At 31.6% G+C, this 16806-nt stretch overlaps 2 protein-coding genes and 2 long non-coding RNA genes across 6 annotated transcripts in view; 3 read left to right on the forward strand and 1 right to left on the reverse strand.

The window, feature by feature from the left end:
- LOC111414285 (sperm-tail PG-rich repeat-containing protein 2-like) overlaps positions 1–16806 on the reverse strand; it is a 79249-nt gene that overhangs the window by 26719 nt on the left and 35724 nt on the right. The window contains exons 3-5 of one of the 2 annotated variants that reach the window (XM_071196262.1): positions 12064–12225; positions 11185–11268; positions 4719–7755 (exon numbers count right to left, since the gene is read on the reverse strand). The gene's annotated coding sequence lies outside the window, so the exon portion shown is untranslated. Of the gene's footprint in view, positions 1–4718; positions 8481–11184; positions 11269–12063; positions 12226–16806 lie in introns of those variants that run through there. The other variant, XM_071196263.1, reaches the window with a different exon arrangement.
- LOC111414287 (uncharacterized) lies at positions 32–1881 on the forward strand. The gene is made up of 5 exons (XM_023045594.2): positions 32–297; positions 369–667; positions 726–1067; positions 1133–1343; positions 1423–1881. The coding sequence occupies exons 1-5, from the start codon at positions 243–245 to the stop codon at positions 1611–1613; spliced, it is 1098 nt and encodes a 365-aa protein (XP_022901362.2). The 5' UTR covers positions 32–242; the 3' UTR covers positions 1614–1881.
- LOC111414288 (uncharacterized) lies at positions 2146–2880 on the forward strand. Its single transcript, XR_011640495.1, has 3 exons — positions 2146–2254; positions 2326–2556; positions 2615–2880. It is a non-coding gene; the product is annotated as an uncharacterized lncRNA (long non-coding RNA).
- On the forward strand, positions 3922–5942 carry LOC139429903 (uncharacterized). 2 transcript variants are annotated; one of them, XR_011640496.1, is made up of 3 exons: positions 3922–4263; positions 4331–4546; positions 4696–5942. It is a non-coding gene; the product is annotated as an uncharacterized lncRNA (long non-coding RNA). The 2 variants fall into 2 exon arrangements; XR_011640497.1 differs by having other exon boundaries at positions 4699–5942.

Genomic DNA, 16806 nt, shown 5'->3' on the forward strand with positions numbered 1-16806 from the left:
TAAGTTTGAAGGGCATGAGTTTATTTACAATTTTATCACTTGTTTGAAAGTAAACACTTAAAAGTAAGATTAAAATCTTAAAAACTTGTATCCTGTTGATAACTTCGTAAAGATGGTAACTGAGTGCATATAATCCAACTGTTTGAGTGAACCGATATAAATACCCTGCAAAATGATGCCTTTGCCAGTTAACGCCAAGCTATCACCAAATTTGTTTGTGTAAATTTGAGAAGTCTACAAAAATGGGGTTACTCAACATCACTTTAATTTTTAGCTTGTTCATTATCTGTTGTAAAGGTAATTCAAATGATCTTAACAAAATTTTTAGTAATATATAACTAATTAATTTATTACTATCATTTTAATAGCGAGAAATTGTGTTTTGGACAATGGTCAATATACTGATAGAATTAATATTTATGATCCGAAGATGGATGATAGCGCGGATGTATTTCTCGTAATACCAACAACAAATGTGCAAAGTGCTGAAATAAAACCAAATCAAGACCATTCTTATATTGATGTCGTGTATTCGGAGAATACATTGACGTTTAGACCATCAGCAGAATTCAGAAGTAATTGGGAAAAGGACACTGCATACACCTCGAATCCTCGAGTTAACACAAAATTTATATTAACGTGTACAGATGGTGACAGTTATGAGATTGTAAGTTATATTCAAACTTCGAAAGCAAATATATCAATTAAATTATTATCTTTTAAAGGAATACATCCAAAGTATAAATGATCTCAACACATTTGACCCGGTGTTTGTTAAAGCCACATATGATTTTATAATTCCCATGCCGGTTGGTGGTGATGTCGATCTTACAAATTTCGGTGAAGCCATTTTCGTGACGGATTACGATGTTTCTAATGAAGCAATGAGTTTTACAATTGAAGGAGACAATGCTGATTCACTCGTAGTGGAATACATTGGACGTATCGATTCATCAGATTCCAATTGCGATTCGACGTCTTCGATGGGTAAAACATACAAAGGAATTTTAAAAACTAAGTCTCCACTTAGATTAACCAAGGATACAACTTATACTATTACTGCAACAGTAAATAAAATATAGACAGGTTAATATTAACGAACTTAAATGATTTAAAAATTTTTTTTTAATAGGATAAAGGCAAACCGAGTACCAAAAGTGGCACAGCTACACTTAATATTATCATCGATGAATTCGGAACTATACCATCCAGCCCTTCCTTTGAAACAGGGTTCTATGAAGCTGATTACGATAAAAGTAATCCTGATAAACACTCGATTACTTTAAAAAAAGTAATTAAAGTGACGGAAGGTATCACGACAGACAACATACAATTGAGTGGGGGTAAGACATTAATTAGATTGCTAAAAAATGCAAATTGATTGAATAAACTCATCTAACCAGCAAATTTTGTCTTTTTAAGAACACGCAGGAAATTTCGAGCACACTGTTGAAGACAATGCTTTGGAAATTACTTTAAAAGCAAATTTACCAGATGATGTAATCAATTTCCAGCCATTTGTTGCTTTAAGTATCACCGCGTCAATTGATAACGCTGAAGTTGTAGCGACCACATCCTTAATCGTAAATACACACATGAAAATCTGTTCTTAATTTAATGTTTAACATTGAAGAATACTATAAGTTAGCTTCAAATAATAGTTTAGTGCTTAATTCAAGAATATATATATATATATAAGTCATACATTCAAATATCATACAAGCTTATGCTCAGTCGAAATAAAAAATATTCTTAAATGAGGGGTGTACTTTCTTCTAATGTAACTGACTTAATTTCTATATTCAATAGTTTAAATTTGAGAATTTATAATTCTTATATCAAGTGTAAATAATTTCAAATAAACGTTATATTTAAATGAAATAGATTTGTGTATTTAATTTAGGAGTAGATAAAGAATTAGTAACAATAAGAAAAATTGAACATCCAATATAAGAACATCAATAAAATGATGTTTATGTATATAATTTTATCACTTGTTTGGAATTAGACACTTAAAAGTAAGATTAAATCTTAAAAACTTGTTTCCTGTTGATAACTTCTTAAGGATGGCTATCAGTGAGTGCATGTAATCCAACTGTTTGAGTGAACCGATATAAATACCCTGCAAAATGATGACTTTACCAGTTAACGCCAAGTTATCACCAAATTTGTTTGTGTAAATTTGAGAAGTCTACAAAAATGTGGTTACTTAAGATCACTTTAATTGTTAGCTTGTTCGTTTTCTGTTGTAAAGGTAATTCAAATGATCTTAATAACATCTTTAATAATATACATCTAATTAATTTATTACTATCATTTTAATAGCAAAAAATTTTGTTTTGGATAAATATACTGATCAAATTAATATTTATGATCCGAAGATGAATGATAACGAAAATGTGCAAGGTGTTAACTTAAAATGTGAGCAAATTAAATTTGGTCATATGTACTATGAAGCGACATATTTTGAAGAAGATGGCGTACCTGCAATTACACCAGTAATAATAGATGTCGAAGGAGCAGATGTTTCAGGAGCAACAATTGAGATTATGGGAGGTAAATACGCCATAATAAAATAAAAACATAATAAAATCGTTTTAATAATAATTTGTAGAATACGCAGATTTTTTCACATACAATGCAATCGAAAAATCAATTGTAGCAATAAAATTTTTACCTTTGTTAATTCAATCTCGGAATTATATTCTTGTGAATATAGTGGCTACACTGGGAACTGAAAGAGCAGAAGCATTATTAATTATAAGTATGCCTACTAAAGAATGTGTTAATTTTTATAAATAAATAACTAATATTACTTTATGACTTATCTATAATGTAGTTTGGTTGGTTAATGTGGTTAATAAATTGTTTAATAAATCTATTTGGTGGTTATTTTTCTCCCCAGATTTAACTATTGTATCATAGATGTCGCAAATTCCATTACAATCAACAAAGACTGTCCCAATAAAATTAAACTTATAGAAATATTAATATATCGTGAATATATCAAGATTTCAAAAAAATATTAAATAATACAAACCACTATTCATGCAGTAAACTAAGTGCGAGATCAAAGCTCAATACATGATTTAAGCTTATTCAATTAACATTTGCTAGGTAGCTTAATTTACAACTTCAACGGAGAGACAAGGAATTAGCCAAGATTATTTTAGGTGTACAAACATTTACCAGAAAACTTGAGTTTTGGGAATGAAATTTGAATATAAAAATAAAACACAGTTTATGAACCTTATACTTGCAGAGATTATTTCATTTATATCAGAACCGGTTTCGAAGTTTATAACTTCATCTTCAGCCGAAAATGTCAAAAAGTCAACCCAACCCAACCCAACAGATATAATCATTTGAAATTTGAAATGTTGAAGGTTTTTGAAATGTTGAAATATTTTAAATCACCAAATAACAGCCGGAAAAATGATGGTTAAATATAAAATTCCTTGAACAATTACAGCAAATTATATATCAATTACAGGTATTAAAGATTAGATGTGACCATCTTGGCGGAGCGAGAAGAAGAGACTGCTGACTAGTCTCTTCTTCCAACCCAACCCAACCCAAGGTTTATATATAAGAGGTTGTCTAGGTTCGTACGCAACTATACTGCGCATTACGTCACATGTGGAAAATAATACCGCCAAGCTTATTATAGTACTTGAGGTAGAGGTACTTCAGATAGAGATACTTGAGGTAGTGATAGAGGTACTTGAGATAGAGATAGAGGCACTTGAGGTAGGGGTACTTGGGTAGAGATACTTCAATGAAGTGGCGAACCAGTTCGCGTATCGTGTAGGTCTAGCTTTATACAAGCATATGTTGTTTCTTCTAAGAAGAAAACCTTTCGGAAGAAAAGCTAGAGGTCGAGCTAGAGAAATAAAGATAAATAAATAAATAAACAAACAAAGATAAAATTATTCTTAATTTTTAAAATGTTATTTTCTTTGAAAAAAGTTTATGTCTTTTTTATGTATGACTCTTTATCCAACTCAACGAGGCCTGCATTTTTGTCTCCCATGGTAACAATACGATTTTCTATTTTAATTTTATATTTCAGATTTTTAATGATGCGAAGAATTAATTTAGTATGGAAAGATTTTATGTTGACGTTCTTATTCCCACTCGTTTTCCCTCACTCTTTCACCTTTATCATCTGGCGAACGTTCCTTATGACCTTCAGTCCAATTTCATCCCTCATCATGTTGACTCAAGTTATTTAATTTTAAAGGAAATTTTAACGTGTTAATTGTAAGTTTAAAAATTTTCTTTCTTTTTTGATTTCTTATATTTAGTTATTATGGTTCTTTCTCTACAGGTTTGGTAATTTGTTTTGTCGTTAATTTTTAACATTTATTTTTAAACACTTTGAAAAACGAGATTTACCATGAATAGAAAAACGCCATTTTAATTTTTTGGGTTTTTCAATTTACTCTTCAAGTTTTTTTACATTTGAATTTTTCGTAAACGGAATCGTTTTGAAGAAATACTCTGAAACAATACTCTCTTCACTCTCGATGCTCCTACACCGACGGTAATTATATATATTTTTTATCAGTGTTTTTGTTATATCTGAATGTTCCTTAGTGCTGCCTGAAGAAGAACGATAATCGTTCGAAATCTTCGAAGATAGCACCGAAATAAAATATTTTCATCGTTTATACGACTTTTAATTTTTTTTAGCAGCAAAAAACCATACAACTTACCTGGAAAAAAAACACCAAATCGATAATAGAGGCATCTCCAATAGTCCCCGAGATCAAGAAAACCTTAATGCTTCGGGAAAAATCAAGATGGTGCCCCAAACTCTATGGTCTGCCCAAAATCCCCTCCCTCAGGAAGGCTGCTCCGGATCGGGGACGGTATAGGACCGTTTTCCAAGTGGCTGACAAGTGCAGGGCGTCATCTCTCTTATTGAAGGTACCGTTCTTCCCTATTTCGATGGACTCGCGGATGAGTCTGGTGCTCCAATGTGGAACGTTGGCTATTTCCATATCTGAAGCTGCTAGTTTTCCATATATACATATACATAGAATAATCATGCAAAATAATTTGATATTAAAATAGTATTATTTAAGTGTTTGCCTAACCTATCCTTTGATATGGACTCCCCCGCTGATAGAATGAGTCATTCAGCTTGCGCATACTACATATCAATCCTATTATTCCACGTGGAAAATAACCATGATGCTCTGATCTCAATGAGAGTTAGTACTTTCATGGAGGCATTGTCGTTAGTGAGGCTTACAAACCCTCCAGCAAGCCTATGAAGTGGGTATAGTTGCATCATGGTTATTTTCCACGTGGAATAATAGGATTGATATGCTGTATGCCCAAGCTGAATGACTCACATTCTGTCAACGGAAGGAGTCGATATCAAAGGATAGGTTCGGCAAACACTTAAATAATACTATTTTAATATTAAGTTATTTTGCACGAATTTTCTATTTATATGTACATATGGTACACTGGCTCAAGATATAGAATTATTCAATATATTTTCCACGAGGAATTATAATAAAAATTGCATATATACGTATAACTAAAATATTCGTGCAAAATAATTTGATATTAAAATACTATTATTTAAGTGTTTGCCTAATCTACCATTTAAATGACTCCACGTATCTATCGACTGGAAGTCTGGCCCCTAGTTAGAAAAATAGTTATTTATGTACCAAGTCGGCAAAGTGATGCTTTATCGAACGAGTCTGAGTTTGCGAGTCGAGCGAGCGAGGCGAGTAAACAGGCGAGTTGTACAACGGCATTTTTTTTAAATTGACGGCAATTAGCGGCAGGTAAAGTACTTTTTGTAATTCGCGACGGTAATGAAAGCTATAACAGTACTCAAACGGGTGCTGTAATGAGACTCCTTACAGCATCCGATGCTGTAATGAGATTTTAGTAACATTTTATGGAACCAGTTCAAGTTGGTGACATTGGCTCATTAATTTTTCTAGTTGTCAATGTGACAATTTTTGTCTATGGATATTTAAACGCGTTCTTAGCATCGAATACAAGGTCCACAATGATGAGGACATTGAACTCTGAGCAATTTCTCTTATTTTGGGAGGTGTACATGAAACATTTTTGTCAGGTGAATACATTTTGTGTTTTGACGGTTTCTAATTGTCAATTCAAATTTCTATTTTCAAGTGTTACGGTATTACCAACATACCTATTTCCCTGCATTGTCAAAATTTATTTTATTTTTGAGAAAAAAAAGGATAAAAACGCGAATTACAAAAAATAGCATAAAAAGCACGTTTCATAAGACTTAAAGCACTCATTCATTAAAAAACTCGTGGCTTCGCCACTCGTTTTTCAACTTGAATTTGTGCATTTCAAACGTGTCTTACGAAATTTGTTTTTTAATATACTATTGTCTGCCGCATACGCGGCAGGTAAAGTACTTTGTCTGCCGCTAAATGCACAGTGAACTAGATAGTAGGACAAAGTGTCACTTTACTGCCGCAAATGGATAGTATAAAGTATGGTTTTGCTGCCGGTTGGCGATAAAAATAATTTTGATTAAATTCGCTATAATTAAAAAACGGTTTTACTGATTTTAATGTTTTATATCTCAAACGAAAGCTTGCGTCTGGCTGAATAATTATGTGTAAAGTATATTGAACACTTCCATATCTGAAGCTGCTAGTTTTCCATATGTATATGTAAATAGAATAATCATGCAAAATAATTTGATATTAAAATAGTATTATTTAAGTGTATGCCTAACCTATCCTTTGGTATGGACTCCCCCGCTGATAGAATGAGAGTCATTCAGCTTGCGCATACTACATATCAATCCTATTATTCCACGTGGAAAATAACCATGATGCTCTGATCTCAATGAGAGTTAGTACTTTCATGGAGGCATTGTCGTTAGTGAGGCTTACAAACCCTCCAGCATGCCTATGAAGTGGGTATAGTTGCATCATGGTTATTTTCCACGTGGAATAATAGGATTGATATGCTGTATGCCCAAGCCGAATGACTCTTATTCTGTCAGCGGAAGGAGTCGATATCAAAGGATAGGTTCGGCAAACACTTAAATAATACTATTTTAATATTAAGTTATTTTGCACGAATTTTCTATTTATATGTACATATGGTACACTGGCTCAAGATATAGAATTATTCAATATATTTTCCACGAGGAATTATAATAAAAATTGCATATATACGTATAACTAAAATATTCGTGCAAAATAATTTGATATAGTAGAAACCACGAGAGATGGCAGTGACAGATCGCTTAGAAATGGTATGAATCAAGATATGAACGTATGACTTAGATTATTTCACCACGTACATTTAAATGTAGGTTATGTTAGTAATGGAGGTTATATATCAAACATTGTCAAAAATATTATTTAATGATTTTCCTTTCAAAGAAAACATTTTCGGCTTATGAAAACACTGACAGATTCATGACAACGCTCACAAGACATTTCGATTTGAGATTATTATTATAGAGTTACATCCCTTAAAAGAACAGACGTACTTTTTCAACGTGGCCATTTGAATTGTACAGCAGACATATTAAACTAATGCTATCTCTTTCTAACACACATTACTCTCTAGTGGTTTGTGAACTACGTATGGCATTTGTAAGAGCGGAAAATGATGATTTACTGCCAGCTCTCGTGGCGTCTACTATATTAAAATACTATTATTTAAGTGTTTGCCTAACCTACCATTTAAATGACTCCACGTATCTACAGACTGGAAGTCTGGCCCCTAGTTAGAAAAAAAATAATTTTGATTAAATTCGCTATAACTAAAGAACGGTTTGACCGATTTTAATGTTTTATATCTCAAACGAAAGCTTGCGTCTGGCTGAATAATTATGTGTAAAGCATATTGAACACTTCCATATCTGAAGCTGCTAGTTTTCCATATGTATATGTAAATAGAATAATCATGCAAAATAATTTGATATTAAAATAGTATTATTTAAGTGTTTGCCTAACCTATCCTTTGATATGGACTCCCCCGCTGATAGAATGAAAGTCATTCAGCTTGCGCATACTACATATCAATCCTATTATTCCACGTGGAAAATAACCATGATGCTCTGATCTCAATGAGAGTTAGTACTTTCATGGAGGCATTGTCGTTAGTGAGGCTTACAAACCCTCCAGCATGCCTATGAAGTGGGTATATTTGCATCGTGGTTATTTTCCACGTGGAATAATAGGATTGATATGCTGTATGCCCAAGCTGAATGACTCTCATTCTGTCAGCGGAAGGAGTCGATATCAAAGGATAGGTTCGGCAAACACTTAAATAATACTATTTTAATATTAAATAATTTTGCACGAATGTTCTATTCATATGTACATATGGTACACTAGCTCAAGATATGGAAGTATTCAATATATTTTCCACAAGGAATAATATTTTATTTCTCCATTTTACAAAAAAGCATAGAGTGCGTCAATTTAACAATAATTACATTGTTATATAATACAAATTGAATTCAAACATTAAATTGGAAGAACATGTCAATGGTATACAGGGTGTCTCAGCGAGACCGGTCATTAGACGTTTCTGGAGTTCTGGCGAAAATAAAAATTTGAGAATTCAGACTTAAGTATTATCAATTACGATCTCTTCGTCTAAAATATTTTCAGATTTCTTGCACTTCCGGTTATACCGGAAGTCGCCACCAACTTTTTTTTTTTAAATGGAACACCCTGTATATTTTTACATATTTGGATTTGTCTGTTTTCAAGGTTTATAAATAACTTTACTTTTTGCAATTTGATTCGGTCGTTCTCGAGTTATTCGAATTTTTCTAGAAAAATCTGCTCCAGCAGACATTTGTTCAAAAAATCAGAAAACACTCAATTTTTGGGATATCAATTTAGGATTGAGAACATGCTTAAGCAACATGATGGAGTATGTTTTGGTGCCGAGAACTGCGGTCTAGAACGTTTGATCACTTTACTATGGCACGTTAACTTTTCAAAATTTGGAAGTACCATAACTTCATTTTTTTAAATGGCACCCCCCATATTTTATTTTTTAGTCGTCTTCGGTGTCTCATTCTACATCTTTTATATCCCATATGACCCACACCTAATATTAATAGTTTGGGAGATAATTAGGATTTTTTGAAAAATGCACACATATCATATGGATATTTAGCCTAGTGTGCCATGAAAAACAAGCCTTCTCAATGAGTTCTTGTCAAAGACTCACTTGTTTACGTCACTTGATGCATGTGAGCTAATAATTATCTGTTATGTCTCTTAATATTAGTACTGAAACGAGTTAAAATCGATAACAATAACGAAAGTAATATTTACACAAATCAAGAAATTCTTAATTTATTTTTTTTGCATGAAAAGAGTATGCAAAGTTCGTAGTATGATTCCGTTGCATTATCTACTACATTTTTTGGTCAGTTTAACACGTGATTAATTCGTCCAAAATGCAAAAAATTTGCTTCTATTCCTCTAAATTTACCTTTTGTCATCGGAGATAAATGTGGATAATTTTCATTAAACATTCTGCAAGTTCTACTAAGTACTTTGTCGCACTTTTCATGCACAAAAATAAATTATGGATTTCTTCATTTGTATAAACATTATTTACGTTATTAATATCCATTTTAACTGGTTTTAGACTCACAAGCATCAAACAACCTAAATTAGACTTTGACGTTTATCAATAAATCATTAAACATTTGTTTTCCATGGCACACTAGGTTAATATCCATATGATATGACCATTTTTCAAAAAACCCTAATTATTTCTCAAGCTATTAATGTTAGGCATAGGACATATGGAATATAAAAGATGTAAAATGAGACGCCGAAGACGACTAAGTAATAAAATATGGGGGGTGCCATTTAAAAAAATGAAGTTATGGTGCTTCCAAATTTCGAAAAGTTAACGTATCATAGTAAAGTGACCAAACGATCTAGACAGCCGTTCTTGGCACCAAAACATACTCCATCATGTTGTTTAAGCATGTTCTCAATCCTAAATTGATATCTCAAAAATCGAGTGTTCTATGATTTTTTGAACAAATGTCCGCTGGAGCAAATTTTTCTAGAAAAATTCGAATAACTCGAGAATTGCTGGTTCAAATTGCAAAAAGTAAAGTTATTTATAAACCTTCAAAACAGACAAATCCAAATATGTAAAAATATACAGGGTGTTCGGAAGTGCTAGAAATCTGAAAATATTTTAGATGAAGAGAACGTAATTGATAATACTTAAGTCTGCATTCTCAAATTTTTTGTTTGGCTAGAACCCCAAAAACGTCTAATGACCGGTCTCGCTGAGACACCTGTATATCGGATTTTCCGTGACAATAGCTTTCAGTCTCCTCCGGAATCTTGGAACTGGCAGATTCTTTAAACATGATTCTTCTCTCGTTTGTGCCCATAGTTCAAGCTAGATTTACGCTAAGTTTTCTTTATTTATTCTCCTTTTCCTCACCATTACCGCTAATAAGAATTTTTTATTTTTATTTTAGTACCTAAATTAGTTTATGTAAGTAGTCGTTATTAGAGTATATGCGATAAGATAATTTATAATAATTAGTATTGTAGCGTCTATGTTCGAATATATGCCTTAAATATTATATTTTTTCTTTAATTTATTTAAATAGATTATATTTATTTATTTCTTTCATAATTTGTTTCAATAGTTGATCCCACGGTTAGACACGGAGGCCCTAGCGTTTGCTTTACATAACTTTTATTTTATTTAATTTTTTTTTCTTTAATAGATGCGTGCGCCAATTCACGCCATCAAATCACTAAACAAGATACACTAAAAGACATTTCCACATTTAAAGATTGTTATTATTTCCTTCAGTAAAATGTTTATTAGTCCTACTTCATTTTGGTGCGTTTTTAAGATTCTTTCTAAGGAGAATTTTAAATAGTAACGATTGTATCTAAGTAACACCAAGCAACTTAATGTATTAATTGTTAGCTATCGACCCTTAAACATTAAATCCTTGAGCAAAGTGAAAGCATTTTATTCCTCGGATAATGAGAGAGATGAAGAAAACTTTTTCAGATCGTCTCTTTTCTTATTATGACTCTATCTCACTTATCTACATTTATTCTCTATGATTATAGTTATATCTGTGCCTCCGTTTAACTGGATTTGTGTGTTGGGTTGCATAACAGGCAAGGAACTTACCCAATGAACTGGCTTGTTATCATATTTCATAACAATTAATTCGATCCCGTTAATTACAATAAACATTCATCAACATCTTCTTTCCTAAAAGAAATTTTTTTAATAATATTTTGAAAAAAGCAGAATAGGATTGAAATAATCGCGCAATTAATAAAAAAGCATATTTTACATGGCACTTATTTGGAGAAAAATTTTTAAACGGAAGCAAAAACCTTCAATTTCGCCTTTTATTTAGGAATTTTTATTGAAGTGGTGGGTTATCTTTCTTCAATCTGAACAATGTCATCAATAAAAACACCGTCACTTAAATTTGTTATCTAATCGTTCCATAGCTAATTAAAAAAAAATGTAACTATAATTTTAAAAATATTACTCACGTTATTGCAAAATATTTCTTATTGTTTTTGATATTATTAATCAAATGATTTATATGATTACGTGGAAAACTTTATAACTAATAAATCTAAAAGCTATAATAATCCTTATGAAAACTTTACGATAATAGTAACACGTTCGTTTCATTTTGGGACAAATAAAATTTTTTTTTTTAACGAATTTTCATTTATCTCGAGATCATCAAGAACGTTAATGGACTTAATAATAAAACCTTGAAAATGTCGATTCACATCAATATATCCGAATGACTTTTCTCAACTTAAATTGATTACAACTTATCTCAAGTCAACAATGACTCAAAATGGATTTAAACTTATCAATTCTTTTGTATTGAAAGTGATATTGCTAGATCGGCAGATAATGAAGATCTGTTTCGACATTTCGCTAATACGGACACATGAACGAAATCACCAAATTTTCATTATTAATTGCGAAATATACTGGTTATTTTAGATTTATGTATAAATCAGAAATAGAACTTACCCATACTTTTTATAACTCCAATAATTTCATTTTCATTCACTTTTTTCACTGTAAAATTAATCCTACTCCTTTCCATGGTCGTCACCACTTTCTTCCTTATCTGCCTTTGTTGTATGATGTCATCTTCATACAATAGATAGAAAGTCAGACAAACGTAAGATGCTGCATAAAAATACAAAATAACATCTCAGAGAAAGTAGGAGTAAGTAACAGGTTACATCTGTTACGATTTTTAAAGGGAAGAGTTAGAAAGGAACATATGCGATTGCAATGGGCCATCAAATGCATATGTGCCGAGGAAGTTCTTGAATGGAACACAAGGAAAGTGGAAATAAGGAAGGCCTAAACTCGGGTGGAAAGATGGAATAACAGAAAACGCTGAAAAGTTGGATGTAAGACAGCTGCATAGAATGAGGATGAATTTATAAGAAGGCACGAGGTTGTAGCGCATCACCAATAGATGATGATGGGTTCTTTGTTTCTACATACCGGCAATTTCATATATAGTAGACGCCACGAGAGCTGGCAGTAAATCATCGTTTTCCGCTGTTACAAATGCCATACGTAGTAAATTAAAATTCACAAACCGCTAGAGAGTAATGTGTGTTAGAAAGAGATAGCATTAGTTTAATATGTCTGCTGTACAATTCAAATAGCCACGTCGAAAAAGTATGTCTGTTGTTCTAAGGGATGTAACTCTATAATTATAACCTCAAATCGAAACGTCTTGTGAATCTGTTGGTGTTTTCACAAGCCGAAAATGAAATAAATTAATAATTAATGAATAAATTATGAACCACTGTTTAAATAAAACTTAGTTAACGCTTTGTGTCCCAAGAAGTCAAACATTTTGAAACTTTGTGACAGAATCAGACAGAATTAAAACGCTATCAAAATACACTCAGTAAAGGCCTTTGGAATAAAATTTTAGCAAAATATGCAATCCCCCTATTTTCGCATAGTCTAAGTGTCAAAAAAGATGCTAATTCAAAAATTCCTGGAAACCGTGTTTATTGAAATTAAGAAATAAAACTTATTTTAAATTGAAACTTGAAGCTTTCTGTTTAAATCGATGTATAACAATCGATGGGTTGAATTAAAAAAATATTGAGAAAAAGAGTATTGAGTTAAAACTAACATTTTCGTATAACCTAAAAGTGTCAAAAAAGATGCTAATTTAAAAATTCCTGGAAGCCGTATTTATTGAAATTAAAGAATGAGACTTATTCTAAATTAAAGCTCAAAGCTTTCTTTTTAAAATGATGTATAATAATTGTTAGGTTGGATTAGAAATTTATTGACAAAAAACATGTTGAAACAAAACTTACATTTTCGTATAACCTAAGAGTGCAAAAAAAGATGCTAATTTAAAAATTCCTGGAAGCCGTATTTATTGAAATTAAGGAATGAGACTTATTCTATATTAAAGCTCAAAGCTTTCTCTTTAAAATTATGTATAATAATTGTTAGGTTGGATTGGAAAAATATTAAAAAAAACATGTTGAAACAAAACTAACATTTTCGTATAACCTAAAAGTGTCAAAAAAGATGCTAATTTAAAAATTGCTGGAAGCCGTCGTATTTATTGAAATTAAGAAATGAGACTTATTCTATATTAAAGCTCAAAGTTTTCTCTTTAAAATGATGTATAATAATTGTTGGGTTGGATTGGAAAAATATTTTAAAAAAATGTTGAAATAAAACATACATATTCGTATAACCTAAGAGTGCCAAAAAAGATGCTAATTTAAAAATTCCTGGAAGCCATTTTTATTGAAATTAAGGAATAAAACTTATTTTAAATTAAAACTAAAAGCTTTCTCTTTAAAATGATATATAATAATTGTTGGGTTGGATTGGAAAAATATAGAGAAAAAAATGTTGAAACAAAACTTACATTTTCGAATAACCTAAAAATGTTAAAAAGATGCTAATTTAAAAATTCCTGTAAGCCGTATTTATTGAAATTAAGGAATAAAACTTATTTTAAATTAAAGCTCAAAGCTTTCTCTTTAAAATGATGTATAATAATGGTTGGGTTGGATTGGAAAAATATAGAGAAAAAAAAAGTTGAAATAAAACTTACATTTTTGTATAACCTAAGAGTGTCAAAAAAGATGGTATTTTAAAAATTGCTGGAAGCCGTATTTATTGAAGTTAAGGAATGAAACTTATTTTAAATTAAAGCTCAAAGTTTTCTCTTTAAAATGATGTATAATAATTGTTGGGTTGGATTGGAAAAATATAGAGAAAAAAAAAGTTGAAACAACACTTACATTTAAAAGAGTCAAAAAAGATGCTAATTTAAAAATTCTTAGAAACCATGTTTATTGAAATTAAGGAATGAGACTTATTTTCAATTTAAGCTCAATGTTTTCTTTTTAAAATGATCTGTAATAATCACACCTAATAACCATTTATCAAAGAAATACCTTCTTGAACAACAAAATTCAACAGCACCACTTTTCACTAAACTTCTAACCTCACATCTGGATGAATAAGTTTAAAGTGTACCTAAAAATCCTACAGTGCGGATTGCGACGTTTTTTATACAGATTATTTCTTGTATACACTTGTATAGTAGAAAGTACAGACAGCTCTAAATGCGCCGAATAGATAACTACAGCTTAAAATGAGTGTTTAAAATTACCGGTACTTTAAAGTACCGTCGGGACACAAAGGGTTAATCCCTTGCGACCTGTAAATAACCTTTTAAAGTATTTGATAAATAAATAAATAATTACATAAATTTTATTATAAATTAATATTAACGATTTTTCGCTGCTTAACCTCTCCTAAATTTGACAATGTTTGACATATAACCTCCATTACTAAACTAACATACATTTATCGTCCATATCTTGATTCATACCATTTTTAAACGTCAAGTCACTGCCAGCTCTCGTGGTTTCTACTATAACTCGCAATATATGAATGCAGTAACTATAGTTATGAAACTACTATGCACTACTGTCCTTGGCACTGGCCCACATAAAATGCAACATAACTTTTAATAGTACAGGCATTGATTAGTTTTGCAAAGGAAAAGTTTTGCTTGGAAAAGATGTCGCGCCTTTATCTTACCTACATAAAAAAATAAGGCGCGACGTCCTGTCTGGAACATACCATCTGTTCCGATTGGACGGAACCCCCGGCACCCCGCTGAGCTTATTTCTGTTTCTCTTTAATTTGTAATTCCATTACATCGTTCTTCAAAAATTAGGGAGCTCTAATTTTGAAAAACTAATAACGGGATGCGACAACCGACATTATTTGATATATTTTGGTCAAATCCGCGAGGAAATCCGCCAGGTCGTTTTCGAAATAACCTACTAAACCGCGATTTTCCTCGAAATTATATGGAATATCGAAAAAATAAAATATGCCCCACATTAAAAACACATCGGTTTACCACCAGTTCAAAATTTTAATTTTTTCGTACGATAGTTTTCGAGAAAAAAAATCGCAAAGTTGACAAACTTGCCGGTACTCTCAAAAATCGGAAATTTTTTTCATTTAACTCGTGATAAAAAGAAAATTGTGGATCCGAAAATTTTCAAATTAGCATATATTACGTAGAAATGTTCAGTGATTACAAAACTCTTTGTCGCAATTTTTTTTATCGAACGGTTGCGAAGACAGATCTCTAAAGTGAGGGGCCTTGAATTTTTGCACGGATAGTAGTGACTAGTGAGACTTCTAGGTCTAGTGTTAGTTCTAGTTTTAGTTCAATAAAAATACAAAATAACATCTCAGAGAAAGTAGGAGTAAGTAACAGGTTACATCTGTTACGATTTTTAAAGGGAAGAGTTAGAAAGGAACATATGCGATTGCAATGGGCCATCAAATGCATATGTGCCGAGGAAGTTCTTGCATGGTACACAAGGAAAGTGGAAATAAGGAAGGCCTAAACTCGGGTGGAAAGATGGAATAACAGAAAACGCTGAAAAGTTGGATGTAAGACAGCTGCATAGAATGAGGATGAATTTAGGAGAAAATTATAAGAAGGCAGAACCCACACGAGGTTGTAGCGCATCACCAATAGATGATGATGGGTTCTTTGTTTCTACATACCGGCAATTTCATATAAGTCGCAATATATGAATGCACTTGCACTGGCCCACATAAAATGCAACATAACTTTTAATAGTACAGGCATTGATTAGTTTTGCAAAGGAAAAGTTTTGCTTGGAAAAGATGTCGCGCTTTTATCTTACCTACATAAAGAAATAAGGCGCGACGTCCTGTCTGGAACATACCATCTGTTCCGATTGGACGGAACCCCCGGCACCCCGCTGAGCTTATTTCTGTTTCTCTTTAATTTGTAATTCCATTAAATCGTTCTTCAAAAATTAGGGAGCTCTAATTTTGAAAAATTAATAACAGGATTCGACAACCGACATTATTTATTATAACTAACATTATAACTCTTTGTCGCAATTTTTTTTATCGAACGGTTGCGAAGACATAGATCTCTAAAGTGAGGGGCCTTGAATTTTTGCACGGATAGTAGTGACTAGTGAGACTTCTAGGTGTAGTGTTAGTTCTAGTTTTAGTTCAATAAAAATATGAAACACAGTGATATTTTATGCTAGCTAATCTAGTAATCAGAATTATTTCCAACTCTGGTATCAATCCTTTTCTATTCTCTCATTAGCTGCTTTAAAAATTGGGATTACTTCGAAGCTTATAAAATTGAAAAAAAAATCACAATACATATAAAACAAAAATACTGATAACATT

The sequence above is a fragment of the Onthophagus taurus genome, chromosome 6 (assembly GCF_036711975.1).
Source record: "Onthophagus taurus isolate NC chromosome 6, IU_Otau_3.0, whole genome shotgun sequence".
Taxonomy (NCBI): domain Eukaryota; kingdom Metazoa; phylum Arthropoda; class Insecta; order Coleoptera; family Scarabaeidae; genus Onthophagus; species Onthophagus taurus.